The 14365-nt window shown below is 48.7% G+C and overlaps 1 protein-coding gene across 1 annotated transcript in view; it reads right to left on the bottom strand.

The window, feature by feature from the left end:
* The window catches only part of LOC119395915 (thromboxane-A synthase), a 162599-nt gene that overhangs the window by 28205 nt on the left and 120029 nt on the right, over positions 1-14365 (bottom strand). The window contains exons 2-3 of the mRNA XM_049416815.1: positions 1420-1496; positions 550-646 (exon numbers count right to left, since the gene is read on the bottom strand). Of these exons, the coding sequence (XP_049272772.1) occupies positions 550-646; positions 1420-1472 (150 nt within the window). The 5' untranslated portion in view covers positions 1473-1496. The remainder of the gene's footprint in view (positions 1-549; positions 647-1419; positions 1497-14365) is intronic.

Raw genomic sequence — 14365 nt, 5'->3', positions numbered from 1 at the left:
ATAATAATAACTGCTGAAATTTTACGCGCCATGACCACGATATTATTATGAGGCACTCTGTAGTGGAGGACTACGGCTTGATTTCGAACAGCTAGGGTTCTTCAACGTGCACTTAAAGTGAAGTAAGCTCCTGTTCTTTGCATCGGGTCCATATCTAGACGCAGCCGCCATGGCAAGGATTCGAACCCGCGCCCTCTTGGCGATGCGTGCGAGGTGTCACTCTGCATTATGCTATTAAAGATACGAGCTATATTCCTATTTACTTATTCTCAGCGCAAAGATGCAACACCACTTTTTTTTCAAAGTAGAGGAAAATGAATAAAAGAGTAAGGTAGTTTCAAACATTAGTTTCTTATTTGTAACGCCATCTCGCGTCGATTTAGCGTATGAGATATCTAAAGTTCCTCCGCCTGCAGTAACAACACAAGGCGTAGTAACTCGAAGTTACCGTTTAAAACAATTAGCTAATACGAACGACTGTGACCAAGTTCGGTTCACATTGAAGGCTCCTTCTCCGTGCGGTAAGATTGGCGGATCACTCGTTCTCACCTTTCTGTACATCTCCAGGATGTTGCCGAAAATAATGCTCGGCGGGGGACCGGGGATGCCGCATTTCTTGAAGAAATTGAAGTGATCTCTCCGTTTCCTGCGACCGTTGGAGGTGAAGTGAATACCGACGGCGTCGTGTCTATTTTCGAGTACAAGTTCAATATTCATCAGCATTTCAATCGCGTCTGGTTCCTGAATCCACAATTTGAAACTTTTTTTTATTTGCGACATAGACTTGCCCTTAAGGCATACGAATGTTGAAGGAATTGTCCACGTACAAATCATGAAAAAAAAAGAATCATAAAATGGTTTACGCTTCACACTGGAAGAAGAGAAAGTGTCTCGAACGAATGCCAGTCATATGTGTGGTATCATAGGCATGCGTACTGGGGGCCAGGAGTGTGTGTGGAGGGTGCAGAGGGGAGGGTCCTCAACCATACTTTATGTATGTTCGTGCGTACGTTTGTAGTGTGCCGGTATATGTGCACATGCAAAAGTTAAAATTTTCAGGTTGGGGTGGAGGGAGTTGGACCCATCCTTCCCCTCCCCCTGGCTACGCCAATGTTGTGTGGTACGTAATTCCGCGCCAACCAGTATGTTGAAAGAGTGCACTTGTGGCTTTGGGCAGGACTACATTTCTTGGCCAGTACGTATTACCACGAAATGTGAGTTAAAAAAAAATATGCACTTGCTCTTTGACCTGCTCTTTAAGCGTGGACTGGCGCTATGTAATTATTTCTTGCGGCGAGCTCATAGCAGCACAATCATTCATATAGACACTACATTGCAAGTAGGCACACTTCTGCACCGCCATTGACTGCTTTGTATTGTTCACGAGTGCAGCTGTTTCTCCACGGATTCTCCACTCACATGAGCCAGTGTCCGATAAACAGAAGTAGCGCGGCAACGGCAAGCTCCAGCATCTTGGGTTGATGGTATGTCGTAATCTGCAGAAAGATCAGTAAAAGCGAAAAGCGTGGCAGTGTGAGAAAATAGGAATGCCCTCCATAAGTTAACTAGGATAGAAACTCATTTCACACAACTCGCAAATACTGCATAAATGTACCCTCAGTATAAACGTACATTCCTGTGTAAACGTATATACAGGGTGTCCCAGCTATCACGCAGCACGATTAAAAAAAAAAAGAGGAACGGCGTTACGCGAAGCAAACCTACTGAATATTGTTCCTAGTACACTGGAGTAGCCACTGCTATTTTTTTCGTTAATGAGGTGTAATTAATTAGTGATAATTATATTTGTAACTCGACAAGTACTCACCTAATTGTCAAAATGTCAATGAGGCGTATGTAGGCATGTTCAAATGGCATCTAACTGCGCTACTTTCAACAACGTGCTAATTGCGCGCTCATTTTTTCAGCTTGATCAAGAAAGCCCGCGAAATATGAAAAGTGGCACATGACTAGACTGTTGCGCGCGTCGGGAACCAGCGCCCTCACACAGGCTCCCTATGAGGTAGACAGTATCAAGGGAAAAATGCAGAAAGAAAAAAAAACGCATCGCCCTATCTACCACTCCCCGGCCTAAGAAACGCACCGCTAGGTTTTACACTAGGTTTTACAGAGTCAGGCCGTAATCAGAACATCTGCCGCATTATCAATGAGAACAGCCGACCGTGAGATATGGATGATTGCGGCGTACTATCGAACGGAATGAATCCCAGCGAAATTGCCCGCATATCGTTGGCGCCCGACCTGTACCCTTGCCAATATGCGGAACGCAGTCTCTCGCAACGGACAACAGGCAAAGCGGTTGTTTGCAGTAAGCTATTTGAGGGCGCTGGTTTCCTTTGCGGGTGGGAGCGTAGTCACGTGTTATTTTTCATATTTCGCGGGCTTTCTTTATCAGCCGGAAGAAATGAGCACGTAACTAGTGCGTTGTTAAAAATTGCGCAGTTAGATGTCCTTTGAACATGGCTACATACGCCTCATTGACATTTTGACAATTAGGTGAGTACTTGTCGAGTTACAAGTATAGTTATGACTAATTAATTAAGCCTTAATTAGTCATATTAATTAATTATTATGCTGGGACACCCTGTATATCGCGCTCAGTATGAGCATCATCACGCGATCGCGTGGCCGAGCGCTCTGCAAGGTTGCACAGTGGCGCCGATCATGGCATCTTTTCGATTTATCGGGAGAGACTTTGGCTGTCCCTGCGAGCGCTTATCGCCTCCGCTTGCTTTCACCCTCGCCCTAGTTTTGCCCTGCGGTGATATCAAATTCGAAAATGATAACTTCGAGGGTGAAAGCAAGCATGTGGGGGCGATGCGCACTCGCAAGAGCAGCCAAACTCTCTCCCGATAACTTGAAAATGTGCCATGAACGGCGCATCTTTAAAGCCTTGCAGAGTGCTCGGCCACGCGCTCGCGTGATGTAGCTTATACTGAGCGCGATATTACATTCCTGGGGTGCTATGCAGATTGCCCGAGCTTCTCGAGTACATGAGTTTGCTCCGAGCTAGCACTACGGCGGTCATGACAGGAAGACAGTGCAGAGCGCGCGATAGCAGCTTTGATAAAAACGGCTACATGAAAGAGCATGGGGCGTCAGAAATGCATGAGCAGCACTTGCGGAGGTTTTCAAAGGAACACCGCGTGCGAACGCGCCGCCACTCAGCCATCATTTCAACAGTGCAGCGACGTCAGCGTGATTGTCGCGCTATCTTTTTGCCGACTGAACGTCAAGCCTCCCACAGGCGTGTTCGTGGGGGGTTTGTCCTATTTCGGGCAAGTCCTTTCGTTACACCTGCAGCATGGAAATTTTCACTCTCGAAAGCAAGAAGGCACACACGCAGCACTCTCGTGCAGCTCGTTTCGCTTCTCTCGAATATTAGACATAAATGAATTGACAGGTTACTGCCACTTACATTGCACGTCTGAAGATGATTCTGCAGTAACGAATCGGCAGAAACAATGTCTCCACGAACAAGCGAATAGTAACATTTCTCGTCGCAAATCCCACCATGGGCGCTTTGCTTCATGGCTGTGAGTGGTACGTCGTGAGCGCGGTGAAACTGAATGCGATACATGGTAGCCACGTGTTGATATAACCTTTAGTTCTTCGTGCGTGTGTGCATTGTCTGTGCGATTAAGCTCATAGTTGAATCGTGCCGCTTGCTGGCGTTGTGGTGTGAGCACTGCTCATCGGCAAGAGCAAACACGGTGGGCGGACCCGATCTTCGCCACGGGCGTCTGTCAGTCAAACTGATTGACGCGCAAACTCGGGCACAAACTCGTTGATTCTGAGAAGTACCTAGTTCAACTCGTGACTGTCATAGTGCCGGTGTGACTGTCAAGCGTTTCATGTGATGGACGCTAAGCAGCAGCTTCTTTGCATATAACATCATTCGATCTGCTTGCACTACTTGTGCAAGGCTGGAGCCATCGGAGGAGCTTGAGATCACCTGGCTTCTTTCAGCTTTTAAAGACGATAGTTAAAGACGATAGTCTTTCTTGGGATACTTAAGCAGAGAAATTTTGGTCTTCCTTTCTGTCTGTCTTTCTGTTTGTCGGCACGTCACTCGATTCAGCCACTCGGCCAAAGTTGAACCACTTGCCCAAGGGCCAGCCTTCTTGAACGGCTGACTAGGTTCATACTTGTGTACATTGTCGATCAAAAAGCAAACATTACGCATATCTGAGGCGCAATATCACTACGTAAGTATTAGGTGGTGTGTTCCTTTGATAGAAAATGCATACATACGTCATTCTAAAGACCCTAGTTTCTTAAGCTGCGCTGAAAATGCGACTGCGCTGAAGCTTGCCTTCCTCCGTGCCCTCTGCATGAGCTGATTGTTGTGTTTCGGTTTCGGTTCTGTATTGCACTGTACGAATGCCATGGGGCGCCGCTCTGGCATTCTTCCTGTTTTACCCAGGCGACGTGTAAATAAAAGTTTGTGGAGAGTACTCGTTGAGAGCGGACGTTTCTTCTGCTTCAGCGCTTTGCGCCAAACCGCGTGTTCGGGCTGAATGGCGTCCCCGCCGGTCGCGTGGGTCACCGCCGCTCTTCGCCTGCTGCAGCACCGGGACTACCAGCCCGCAACACAGCACTCATGTTTCCCGACCTATTGCCAGATGGCGTCCATATCTCACGCAGCGCCTCTTCTATCGTCTTTAGACGACATTTGCAGCGAAGCACGCAAATACGCGGCCAATTTTTACGTGGCTCGTCTACTCAGTCTGCTCGTTCTGCTTCGAAGTGAAGACAGCGTCAATTCGGTATCAATCTAGATGGTATTATTTAGCTAGGTCTTAACTGGCATGATGGTGAATAGTCCTGTCTTGATTAGTAATGTTTTAATTAAAACAGTATTTGGTCGGTCTTAGCATGAATTGGCTTAATTAGCTTGGTCATAGCATGTCCTGCCTTCAATAGGTAGATATATAGCCCAGCCAATTATCTAATCAGCTGGGCGCACGTGCTCGGGAAGCGAGCAGACGATGATGAAGAGGGCGCGTGCCGGCGGCGCAGCGCGCTAGAATGTCAGTAAGTGAATTAGTTTCCTAAGCAAGGCACCGTCCGCTTGGTGGCCTATCCCCCGGAGTGGGTTGCGCCAAAGTACTGAGGAACCAACCAACCAACCATGTACAGGCCGACCACGCTTATACACGCGGCCTCGGCGATTAGCTGCGGCCGCGGTGTTGCAAGGCGCTCGGCCAGAGCTAATCTCAGAGGCCATGGTGCTGATTATTCTAAAGGATACTTAGTGCAGATATTAAACGCTTTAAAATGAATTTAAACAGCCCGTACATCTAAAAAAACATCGTTAGTAAAAGTTTCTGACACTTTTCTTGAATGCGTGCACTTCTGCACTTGGTGGAACGACAAACAAATGAAAGAAGGTGCCTCTGGTTTAAAGAAACCATCAAACTTTGTAGACCGCCATTGACGTGACGCCGCGTTCCATCTTAACCAATGGAACGCAGCGCCCGCTGAGGGATAGATTTGAGCTTTTCGTACTGTTGGCTCGTTCAAAATGGAGTGTCGCCAGAGCTCGGAAAGATTCGGAGTTTAGCCAAACTCGGGCCGTCCTGCATAGCACTCCTGGTGGCCAGCCTTCAAGCATTGTGCCAAGCATGTAACTTTTCTATATGGCCCCCGTCAAACACGGTACAGTTAGTACAGACTCTAGAGGAAAAGATGGGCCAAAAGAACGACGACCATAAGGACACCGCCATTACAATGCCATTGTCATTGTTGCCTGTCTAATCATTGGGGAGCTATGGGAGCTTTTCGTCTAGAATCTGTACTAGCTCTATGCCTGCACTGTTGAAGTCGTCAGGGACGAGCGAGAAGACAGGAGGCTGAGTTACGTGGACAAACACATTTATTCCGAAAGCGTTTCAGACTAGGAGCCAAGTAATGTGCCACGCGCACTTCGAGCACACGCTGTCACGAACTTCGCCTGGCTTTTCCTAGGTGGCAGCATCTACATCATCTCCCTAACATCTCCCAACGCAATCAAGCGAAGTTCGCTGCAGCAGGCGGCTTCACGCACCTCCCACCTCTGGTATGTCCTTGGGAAGTGTCCTGGCAACGCGCACGAGTGTCTATAGCCCAATCACTTTTACTGGCGCCTTCTGCGTTGTTGTGACCTCGGGGATATAGAACTAGCTGCGTCCGGTTTCTGCGCACAGCACCGGTGTCGGTGTTGACCCAATAAGGTCGAGGCTCATCGGCTGTGGCTTGTACTGTCCCTTTGCTCTTGATATCTATCATCCACACGGCATCCCCGTAAAGAAGTTCCGGCAAGTCGCGAACTCCGTGACGTCTGTCAGACTTTCCTTTGACGTTTTAGGTATGTTTCCTCAAAACTCCGTAGGCTATCTTGATCTGGCGATTTATCTTGATCTGGCAGCTTGCTCGAACAAAGAGGAAGTCTGGATCTCAGCCGATGACCCATGAGCAGTTCGGCAGGGCTATATCCATTCTTCAAAGGAGACGACCTGTAAGCTAAAAGTCTCATGTAAGGATCCTTGGTCTTTGTCATGGATGTCTGGATGATTTTCACTGCAGCCTCTGTAAGTCCATTACTTTGAGGATAGTGAGGGCTAGATGTAATGTGCTTGAAACCGTAGTCTTGAGCGAAGAGTGAAAACTCAGTAGACGAAAACTGCGGGCCATTGCCGGAAAAAACTTCCTCTGGAATTCCGTGGCGTGCAAAAATTGACTTGCAGTGTGTCACAAACGAGTGCCCATAAAGCGCTCGCGCGGCCACTTTCAAACGGCTGCGAGACAGAACGGCGCGAGCCGCTCGCCCCAAGAAACACGAACGACGAAAAAACAAGCAACAAAAGACTCCGACGCGCCGCATCCTCCTCACCCACTCGAGCCAGACGCGACAACCCGATCAAACGCCCGGCAAAGCCTGGAAATATCTGGAAGAGAAGCATGGCGCATCACCGAGCGACTCCGCCGCGATTCGCACCTACGAGAAAGCTCTCGCCCTTTCCCTGGCTTCGGCTGTGTTACACGCCGAAGAACGCTCCCGACGCTTCTGGAACCCTGGGGAGAGGAGATAAAAGCGTGTCGCGACGGTCAGACAGTCAGTGAGTGAGTGAGTCAGGCGGCCGGGATATGGTGAAGTTATGCTGAGTGTGGCTCCGTTAGCCAAAGACATGTTTATGATGGTGTGCGGTAGAGCACTGCACGGGCTCGGACCTACCCGAAAACCAGGGCCGGGCCCGGCCCGTGGGCCGGGCCGGGCCCGGGTAGAGTAGTTTTCACAGCGGGCCCGGGCCGGACTCGGGCCTGGAGCTCAGGGCTTAGGGCCGGGCCCGGGTTTGAGGTGGCGGGCTCGGGTCGGGCCGGGCTTGGATTTTGCTCCGTTCTTAAATAATCACTAAAGTCAAAACACTGAATCGGTTTAGACCGATAGAGTGTACTCTGAGAATCCGAATGTCATTATTTCACCATCGATGAGTCTATTTTTAATAAAGGAGAAAATCAAGGTCAAGGTTCCATTTTGAAATTTTGCGCTGAAATCTCCGCACGTGACGTCATGGATTTTAAACTGTATTGGTCGTATTTTGGTGACCTTGGCTCAACGAAATTTCCAGAAACTTGGTATGTAAAGTCTGTTAGGGCCCCTCAGAGGTCTATGTACTTCATTTTTACCCACTATAAGCTACGTAGGGCGTAGTAGATGCCGTCAGAATCTATGACGTCGCGGCGTTTGGTGCGTGAATTTCAAGTTGGTGTCGTTACTTGCATTTTCCTGCGAGTTTTTTCTCTTACCAAGAGTCTTGTCGCGGCGAGCGTGGTACTTTTGGAGTGGTAAAAGAGTAATTTACTGATAATAGAATCGTTTCTCTCTTTAATGTGCCTTGTTCCGCATACGCTGTGCATACATACAAGTCCCACATTTTATCTCGAAAAAACGCTTTTCTATGTGGGGTAAGCTCTTTGGAGAAGTTTTATGAGGGATAAGAATTGAACTGCTTTTGCTTCTTGCATGTGAGCTACCTGAGTTATCTGAAACGGGTGAGATAAAGTAAATAGACCAGCCGCTTATATCTAACATCTCGCTATTCCGTGCTTTATTTGCTTTCGTTATTATTTTATATCCCAAATGTTACTCTTTAATCGCAGTAATAAATGTAATATAATAAATTTGTACCTATGAGATGTCATCGCAAGAGCGATCGATCACAGAGCTACAAAGCGGGGAAACGTTTTGAAAGTTAGAGCCCCCCTCTAAAACGAAAGGACTGCACGGAGACATAGAATCCCTACGTAGGACAAACGGGCCGATGCATTAACCAGAGATTGTTGGAACGTAAGAGATCGCTAACAGGAGGCTCACCTTCTAATCTATCTTTACATTGTCGAGATTGTAAGTGCACGCCAAAATTCGATCAATGCGCAGTGTTGTACCGTCATAGAAATGAAGAAACGTGCCTGATGATTGAAGCATGGCATATCGAGAATAGTGGTAGCGCATGCGTGAGCCAACCGTCGATTAACTTGCATAAATATTAAATCAAATGCCTTAACAGTTATCTTCCACGTAGACCGCCACGCGTGCCGAATTGATAGGTTCGCCTGTTGCATGGGCATGCGCAGATAAGTTTTCGTGCCTTCTTTCTTTTCAGCCGTTGTGCGTCCCTTCAGTTGTTAGTAGGCGTTTGTGGTGTCCTGACTTCTTTCTTGTGTCCGTGTTTGCACGCCCTGTCTTTTTAGAATGAATAGAATCCCTATAAAATAGAATCGCTATAAAGGCACATTCTTTTCCTGTGACTCTGGGACGGCTCCCAGTGGTCATGTGGCGCGAGATGGACATGCACAATCTGCTTTTTGTGGCCACATTGTTAATGTCTGAGCTTTCGTCTTGTTCCGCCATATCAGTGGTCTCAAACTCACCTCAGCTAACGGGCCGCATTCACGAAAATTTACTCCCGCAAGGGCTGGGGCAATGACGAAGGTAGGAGCGTGGGAGGGGGGGACAGGTTTTAAAACTACCGTCATTTCACAGCAGACCTTTCCCATATCATGTACGGGATCATTTCTGAAGGGGATTTGGCGGCAGGAGTCCAACAACATATCGATACCCATTGTTGCAAAAATAGTGCGGAACAGAGCAACTTGGAGCCTCTATCGAAGAAGAAACCGAGGGGCATCGAGGGCACGTGCACGTGGCTGGCGCAGCAGTTCGCCTTCAGTATTGCCATTAAATGGACGTCTCTCTTTCACGTCTGGGGAGCCAGTCATTTTGTATCACCCATAATGACTAAAATCTGGACGCCGATTCTGATGTATAGCTCTTGTTTCACGGTTATGTATCAACACACGGTGACCGCACGGGGCGCCTCACGAAAAATATCCTTTCGATCTGTGATGACTGTGTATCTTAAGAACATACTTATAAAGCAAAAAAAAGGGATGAAGACAGTCATGTGCGGGCGGCGGGCCGCTAGCGAGAGGTCCGTGAACCGCGTGTTTGAGGCCTTATATAGTGCGCTATATAGTGTGAGAGCTACAGGATACTGCCGCGACAGCGTTGGAATGTGCAGGAACAGAATAGGTCCATTAAACAAGGCGTGGGGTGAAGTATATTCGCTTGGCGAAATACCTGGCTTGAAAAAGGACAAGACAGATTCCGTGCCGGGTGACGTCCCCTTAACTCGAACCATATGCATCCAATGAGTAAGCTTCGAGAAGCTTAGTCGCGCCTTTATTACCAAACTCGAACGAACCCCGAAAATATATCGAAATCGCTTCGTCCACCTCCTGCCAGTCCTAACCGCGTAGTCCAATGGCCATCTTCTACCGGTAAAACATCAATGGGAAGACATAAGCCATTATAATAAGGAAAAAACGAGCACGGTGCAAACCGTGTAGAACATGCACTGCTGAAAATTGCAAGGAGAAGCCAGCGAGGAGTAGGCTTATAGATGACATTGAAGAGTGGCACGACGTTCGGGAACGAGAGAAGTGAAGGGACGAGCTGGACAGCTATGTACTTTCTGCAGAGGTCCACAAAGACATGGATCCTAGATTTGCTCCAGTGGTGGAAGTTAAGAACAACGACTGCCGACGCCTTCGTAATTGGCAAGGCAGATGTGGTGCGCCCGTGGGGCTAGCGCGAGCAGTGCAAGAAGCTTTAGCGTGGCAGGATATGTGATGCAACATCGCATGGCATGCTTAAAGCAGGAATATCTTGATACTTTGATTTTTCGCACAATAACATGTGAAGAAGTAAACTATAAACTATGCCATAAGAAACTTATAGACTGGATATACTAGCAGTGGTGTGGTTGGTTGGTTGAAAAAACTTTATTTGGGTCCTGCAAGGCGCGCGTCAGCGCGCAGCGGGCGACCCCCACGTCGGGACCGTCAGACCAAGCCTGCTGGCCGCTCCGCATATGAAAATAATGCTATGACAAATAGTTTTTTTCTTCCTTTCGGCTGCTTATATGCATACACGTGGTGCACGCGGTTCCATACATTTGCCTAGATTAGTGTATTTACAACAACGGTCACAAATTTGGTTTTTTCCCTCTGTTTCTCTCGCTGTGGCAAGGTGCTACAATGGTGAAGACAGGTGGTACATATCGAGAAGGTTGCACGATTGCCTTTGTGATTAGAGCATGCTATAAATTTCAAAAGGCTATAGAGGGCAATAAAAACAAAGTGAAGTGAGTGGTTTGTTCTCTGCCAAGCCATTCTAGAACACATGCTCTCGCGGTGCTCCGTGTTACGTGGCGGCGAAGTCATCACGCCGTCCAAATGGGAGGCTGCTATTACCAGCTCCGCGCTAGAACAGCTATACGGGCAGTCCAACGGGCCTGCGACGCAGCAGAGAGACTTGGTCTTTCTGTTCCGATGCCGGAGCGGGCCGCAACGTGCTAGAGCGCGTTCCGATGGACCATAATAAAGTTTTGCCATCCATCAATCCATCTTTTGTTGTTATTGCGCTCCCTATCGAAACTTAACTCGTGCTGCAAATCACTTTCGTTGCTACAATGTCTACTTCAAAACGGCCTTCATGATCCCCAGTGTATTTGCAGAAAAAATGGGTACGGAATACCACTGCCGAACAAACAGTCATTGTATCCAATATGTCCGTTCAACTGTTTGCACCGTGAGCCCGTTCTTACAAGAAATTACCGAAACATACGCCAACAAAGCGTAGATATTTGCCACTTAAAACACCTTGCTGTCGATTCCATGTTCGGGCAACACCACCTATATTACTGGGTCGGGCCTGATCTGTGGTCGGGCCGGGCCGGGCCGGGTAAGCGAAATTTTTTTCTCGGGTTCGGGCCGGGCCCGGGTCTTAATTTGAGTCAACGGGCCGGGTTCGGGCGGGTAAATTTTAACGAGTTCCGGGCCCCGGCCGGGCCCGGGCCGAGAATTGCGGCCCGTGCAGTGCTCTAGTGTGCGGTCAGTCGATCGTCGATCTGGAAGAAATGGAGGACAACGCCGTGTGAGCCGTGACAAGTCACGTCGACGGAAGGGACAACGAGAGACACCGCTGGAGTTGGCGTGTGTTTCCTTGAAGAGAAGCATTCGATTACCGTCCAAGAATTGTGGACTGGATACGCCGTTCTATATTCGGGACTTTAACTGACCTCGAATAGTTGTAATGCATGCGATTGCATTTGTAGCGTGTGATCTGTTTGTTTAGTTCCCGTTGTGTAAACACCATCTGAGTTATATTGTGAAGCTGTAACTGGTATCAGCCGAGTGTGCATGTGTTTGTGATATTTGTATTGCCTTAACTGAGAATATATTTCGCTTTCGTTTGTGTTATCGACTCTCGGCTCTGACTCGGTCTTTGGAGCACAACCGGCGTTCGCTGGCGCACCAAAAGGACCAACTCTAAATTGTCCGCGCTTTTGTGGTGCCTTTTCGGAGGGCCGAGACGCCAGCTCTTGGAATTCGCCCGGCGATTGCCAAACCCGATTAACGGGACAAGTGACACAGTGGTTGACTACAGCTGCGGAAGCGAGCTTCTCAAGCCCAACTAGTTCGGGGTGTATTGAATAATAATCTGTAGCTATCAACCACCACTGGTTCTTGAAGGGAAACAAGTCCATCGCAATGCGTTGTCAAGGTCTTTCAGGGAATTCGGAGCTTATTAGCGGTATTTTCCTGTTGACTCTTGTTTCGATGCATTGCTGACATCGCTTCACCAGGGACAAGACGTCAGATCCTATGGTGGGCCACCAGACACAGTCTCTGGCTCGAGCAAGTGCCTTTGTTATGCCAAAGTGTCCTTCGTGCAAGAGTCACAGGACTTCTTTTCGGCAAGAGTCGGGGACGACAACTCGCGAGGCGTAGAGGAGTAAATCATTCTCCACAGTGAGCTGGTGTCGATGGTCGTAGAAGGCATACTGCAACAGAGCAGCAAGTTGGGCTAGTTGGTTGATGTTCATTCATTTGTGAGTCTGCGCATGTGTTGTGCCCCCTTTTCTGTGTCCTTGTTCCTTTTAGCGCAGTATACCTTTGAAGAATGGTCGTAGAAGGGTTTTAGGTCTAGTCCTAAGTCTCTCCTGGGGCCCATTCTTTCTCGCACAGCAGACGAAGTTGTGTGCAAATAGGGTCTGCTTGTTGGGATGCCTTTAACCATTGTAAGCAATGTTGCTTTATCGGAATAGAGGTTGTCATAGAGCACAGGAAAGCTTCAACGCTTTCTTCGAAGTCGCTGTCTCCCGTCTCTCGCAGAGGCGCTCTCGAAAGTGCATCTGCGGCTATAAGTTCTTTGCATGGAACGTATGCAACCTCATATCGATATCGCATCATTCTCATCTTTAGCCGCTGTGTCACAAATTAGCGCGTAATAAAGCGCGCGCGAGGCCGCTTTCAAACGGCCGCGAGACAGGCGGCGCGAGCCGATCGCCCAAGAAGCGCGAACGGCGAAAAAACAAGCATCAAAAGACGCCGGCGCGCCGCATCCTCCTCACCCACTCGAGCCAGAAGCAGACAACGCGATCAAACGCCCAGTAATGCCTGGAAACATCTAGAAGGAAAGGGTGACGCATCGCCGATCATGCCGCCGCGGTTCGAACATACGAGACAACTCTCGCCCTTTCTCTAGCCTTAGCTGTACTGCACGCCGAAGAACCCTCCCGACGCTTCTAGAAACCGGGGAAGAAGGGATAAAAGCGTGCAAACAACGAGGGAGGTCAGTGAGGAGTCGAGATGTCAGTGAAGGAGTGGCCCGGTGATGGTGAAGTTAGGCTAAGTGTGGCTCCGTTAGCCAAAGAAGACGTGTTTATGATGGTGTGCGGTCAGTCGATCGTCGATCTGGAAGAATCCGATGACGACACCGTGTGAGCCGTGACAAGTTACGACGACGGTTGAGCTACGACGATCAACGCTGGAGCTGGCGTGAATGTTTCCTTGAAGAGAAGCATTCGATTACCGTCCAAGTAGTGCGGACTGGATACGCCATTGTATATTCAGGACTTTAACGGTCATTGAATAGTTGTAATGCATGCGATTGCATTTGTAGCGTGTGATCTGTTTGTTTAGCTCCCGTTGTGTAAACACCATCTGAGTTATATTGTGAAGCTGTAACTGGTACCAGCCGAGTGTGCACGTGTTTGTGATATTTGTATTGTCTTAACTGAGAATATATTTCGTTTTCGTTTGTGTTATTGACTCTCGGCTCTGACTCGGTCTTTGGACCACAACCGGCGTTCGCTGGCGCACCAAAGGACCAACTCTAAATTGTCCGCGCTTTCGTGGTGCGTTTTCGGAGGGCCGTGACGCCAGCCCTTAGAATCCGCCCGGCGATTGCCGTCCCCATTAACGGGACAAGTGACACGCTGTAATCTGGGCGTCAAGTCATCAAGACTCTTCGAAGTGAAGATTGGAACCAACGGCTTGTGATCCGTCTCCAGCTTGCACGTTTTGCCAACAAGGTAATCGCTGAATTTATCGCATGCTCAGACTAAAGCAAGAGCCTCTCTTTCACTCTGAGCGTAGCGCTTCTCGTTTTCTGAGAGTAACCTCGAGGCATAAGCAATCACAGAAAACTTGCCATTCGTTTGCTTCTGCGGGATTAATGCTCTCAGTCCGAAGGATGATGCGTTGGCCGTGACGACTGTTTCTTTTGATGGGTCGTAGACTCCAAGGACGGGACGAGATGAGAGCACCGACTTCTTGAATGCCTGCTCTTGTGGATCACCCCAAGCAAATTCTTCCTGTTTTTACAGCAGGAGTGTGACTGCGGAATGCGTCCTGAAGGCTCGCTCACACCTCCGACTATAGCAACGGTCGCGCGACCAAGCTAGTCACAAAGCAACAGGTCGCAAATGACCGCTTTGGTTGCAAAGCGACTGCT

Source organism: Rhipicephalus sanguineus, chromosome 6 (assembly GCF_013339695.2).
Source record: "Rhipicephalus sanguineus isolate Rsan-2018 chromosome 6, BIME_Rsan_1.4, whole genome shotgun sequence".
Classification (NCBI taxonomy): domain Eukaryota; kingdom Metazoa; phylum Arthropoda; class Arachnida; order Ixodida; family Ixodidae; genus Rhipicephalus; species Rhipicephalus sanguineus.
This window is presented reverse-complemented; position numbering and strand designations above follow the sequence as displayed.